The sequence below is a fragment of the Micropterus dolomieu genome, linkage group LG11 (assembly GCF_021292245.1).
Source record: "Micropterus dolomieu isolate WLL.071019.BEF.003 ecotype Adirondacks linkage group LG11, ASM2129224v1, whole genome shotgun sequence".
NCBI lineage: Eukaryota > Metazoa > Chordata > Actinopteri > Centrarchiformes > Centrarchidae > Micropterus > Micropterus dolomieu.
The window spans coordinates 20,372,063-20,375,996 of NC_060160.1; the positions used below are offsets into that span (position 1 = coordinate 20,372,063).

At 43.0% G+C, this 3,934-nt stretch overlaps 1 protein-coding gene across 2 annotated transcripts; it reads left to right on the forward strand.

The window, feature by feature from the left end:
• Positions 1–732: 732 nt before the first annotated feature.
• foxa2 (forkhead box A2) lies at positions 733–3,138 on the forward strand. 2 transcript variants are annotated; one of them, XM_046062875.1, is made up of 2 exons: positions 733–916; positions 1,612–3,138. In XM_046062875.1, the coding sequence occupies exons 1-2, from the start codon at positions 845–847 to the stop codon at positions 2,782–2,784; spliced, it is 1,245 nt and encodes a 414-aa protein (XP_045918831.1). In that variant the 5' UTR covers positions 733–844; the 3' UTR covers positions 2,785–3,138. The 2 variants fall into 2 exon arrangements, with proteins under 2 accessions (XP_045918831.1, XP_045918832.1); XM_046062876.1 differs by lacking the exon at positions 733–916 and adding an exon at positions 1,312–1,433.
• The last annotated feature ends 796 nt before the right edge of the window (positions 3,139–3,934 follow it).

Consider the following 3,934-nt stretch of genomic DNA (forward strand, 5'->3'; position numbering starts at 1 on the left):
GCCTATTTCAGCCATAAGTTTATTATTCTCTGAAGGATAAGGCTGGCTTATAAACATAATGATGTTACTCCTTCAGGTTAATGTGCCTGGATTTATACAGCAACACAACTCTGTAATACACTATAATACAATTATGAATTAATGGTTGCATTTTCCTAAATACATTCCTTTACGCGGGTTTCTACTGATAGATCAAACTTTATATATAATTCATGACCGTTTTCATGTGTTCATAGTGTTGTTGGTGTAAAATAATTAACAGTTATATATGGGCTTAGGTTATAAATTCCTTGAACGCAGCCTATTAAAAATGGATTATGATTTCAGCTCAGTTCAAGTGGAATAAGCACGTTGGAGGATGTGCGTAATGAAAAGCACACCGAGGAAGAGCGCCAAACACTCCTTTTATGGCTCTTTTTGTCAGCCAAAATACAATAAGATTAGTTTGTAATGAAGCTTTTCATAAGAAACTGTTCTTTTCACTCAGCGCAGGTGTACAATTGGGATGAGGGGGAGGGTGGGGGGTTGTGGGGGGGAGCTTGAGGAGTCTCACGCCTAGGTGCGAGGAGATTATTCAAATAGGGCCCAAGGCGTAGAAGTAGGGATTGGAGGCTTGCCTAGAGCACAGAGCTATATCACAGCGTTAACAGGCAGCACGGAGCGTCATTTGAACTCCAGTCACTGACAGACGCATTTCACGGCTGGCTCCATAAGACACACATGCGCCAGTCCTTGACGAAGGGATACACCGACGACCCAAATACACTCAGTGGTCCCCAGTCACCTACTATTAGAGAGACTTTTGGCTTTTCCTCTGCTGGGAGACGCTTTGTAAAAGTCCTCCATGATGCTTGGAGCAGTTAAAATGGAAGGACACGAACACACCGACTGGAGCACCTACTACGGAGAGCCTGAGGTGGGTACCTTAAATATATATTTTTTTCTGTCTAAAGCCGATCCCATTTTATACAACTCAATATTAGCCCTGAGATAATATTAACTTTGTGATCAAATATTGACTTGAGGCGCCTCCAAATCCTCCCCCATCTCCACGCAGCGCACTATCCTAACAAAGTTGCTTGACATGTAGGGGAGGGAAACTTTTCACTCGGATTATAATTTCATATGTCTATACGTATCTTTACTAAATCAGATTATTTGTTTCCACTCGACAAACATCTGAGGTGTTTGATTTTGGGCGGACAGATTCTAATATTTGTGTTGCAGTCGCTATTTTGTGTGTGAGCACAGTCATATTAGGTGTCAATGTTGTCACCCACATTGAACATTTTCAGCGCATTGTTCAACTTAATTTACTTGCCACACCAGTGGCATTAAATGCATTGTTAAACGTATGCAGTGGTGTTTTGAATTTTTAAACTATTTCATGCGGAAGCAAAAGCCCAAATGTCCATTTCAACCTTTACGAGCCGGTGAGCATATACACTGACAGTTATTTTAATCTGATTTTAAATGAATGCTATCATTCTGATTTCATAAGGCTTAAAGAAAAACTGATCTCTGTGTTTAGTAATTTCTGTTGCTTTTAATTTCTCACTGCAATGCTTGTGCCAGATGAAACTGATGATTGCCTCTTTCCCTCACTGACAGTGTTACACCTCGGTTGGCAACATGAACACGGGCCTGGGAATGAACTCTATGAATACCTACATGAGCATGTCCGGCATGAACACCACTGCCAACATGACGGCCAACTCCATGAACATGTCATACGTCAATACGGGCATGAGTCCCTCCATGACCGGCATGTCACCGGGCACCGGAGCCATGAACGGCATGGGCGCCGGCATGACGGCCATGAGCGCTGCTCTGAGCCCCAGTATGAGTCCCATGACCGCGCAGCCCGCATCTATGAACGCGCTGACATCTTACACCAACATGAACGCCATGAGCCCCATTTACGGACAGTCTAACATCAACAGGTCCAGAGACCCTAAGACCTACCGCAGGAGCTACACGCACGCTAAGCCCCCATATTCTTACATTTCCCTCATCACCATGGCCATCCAGCAGTCTCCCAGCAAGATGCTGACACTGGCCGAGATTTACCAGTGGATAATGGACCTCTTCCCTTTTTACAGACAGAACCAGCAGCGCTGGCAGAACTCCATTCGCCACTCTTTGTCGTTCAATGACTGTTTCCTCAAAGTGCCCAGGTCGCCGGATAAACCAGGGAAAGGTTCCTTTTGGACTCTCCACCCGGACTCCGGGAACATGTTTGAGAACGGCTGCTACCTGAGGAGGCAGAAGCGCTTCAAGTGCGATAAGAAGGCCATGAAGGATTCCGGCCGCAAAGGGGGAGACGGCGGCTCCTCCAACAGCAGCTCGGAGAGCTGCAACGGAAACGAGTCCCCGCACTCCAACCACTCCTCCAGCGACCACAAAAGGTCCCTATCGGACATGAAGACGAGCCAGGCGCTGAGCCCGGAGCATGCCGCCGCCTCCCCGGTGTCACAGGGGCAGCACCTCATGTCTCAGCATCACTCCGTCCTTGCGCACGAAGCGCACCTGAAGCCGGAGCACCACTACTCCTTCAATCACCCCTTCTCCATAAATAACCTCATGTCCTCGGAGCAGCAGCATCACAAAATGGACCTAAAGACTTATGAGCAGGTGATGCATTACTCTGGCTATGGCTCCCCCATGGCCGGGGCTCTTTCCATGGGCTCCATGGCGGGGAAAGCCGGTCTGGATTCTTCATCCATACCTGACACAACTTACTATCAAGGCGTGTATTCCAGGCCAATCATGAACTCCTCATAAACCCTTTACCCCTCAATCCGATGTGGACTTTCTTCTCCTTCGATTTGTACATTTGTAAAAAAAAAAAAAAAAATAGAGTTTGTGTACAATATGTATTTCAGATATTTTTGACGTTTCCCACCGTTTTAGTTGTCGAGTTTGTTGGTAGCCTAATTATTTTGAGAGAGGATGTTGATGAAAATACTTAAAAGTAATGATAATGTGATGAGATCTGTTCAGAAGTCGGCTTCAGGAATGGACCCCAAAGACAAACAACTTGCTGTAAAATAGCCTACATCTGCATAACTGGATTCCTAAATGAATTTAAATGCCTCGCAGGATTTCTTCAATCATTTGTGTAATTCCTATTTATGGCTTGTATATGTGTATTCTTGTAGTGACAAGAACAGAATCTATATTAAAGTGTTATTGGTTTTGTTTTCTCAATATCGTGGTGTTTGATCGTTATTATTATTATTAGTATAATGCTAACAGTAGTATAGTGGAGGTAATACGCGTCCCCGCCATTAAATGCAGCAATTGTTTCACTATTAAGGGTGGATTTGCGTTAAATGGAAATAAATGAATACGACAAAATACATCACAACTATATGCAAAAATATTTCACATTAACGAAAAAATACAAATTTCCATTAGCTTACACTAAATACACAATAAATGTTAAAAATGTGTTAAGAGGAAGATCTAACCGAGGACAGCATTTATTTTTCACTTAAATCGAGTTTGGGTATTTACGACATGCATATTAACTTGAACGAATTCTCTATTAGTGTACAAAATGTATTACACAATAAATATATATTTTTTTAATTCTCAAAATGATTGTCCATATTTTCCACAGGGATCAGTAGCTTTGTTGGACAATATTGTGCACAATGCTCTCAATTTGTCGGTCAGAAAATGCAAACAAAAAAACATACGCTTATTAATCCCTAACACAAATTGGGATATTTATGGGGGGAAGGAAAGTTTATTCAACACATCAGCCACTTTGACGGAAGTGATGAAGAAGAAACCCCTACACAGAAGCGCAGAAGCATTTTAGACAGAAGGAAGCAGCCAATAAAACACAAACTCTGCTCCAAACAGGCTGCAAATGAAAATGTGTGGTTTCTGCAGACATTTACATCATGCAATCAATTAGATCATG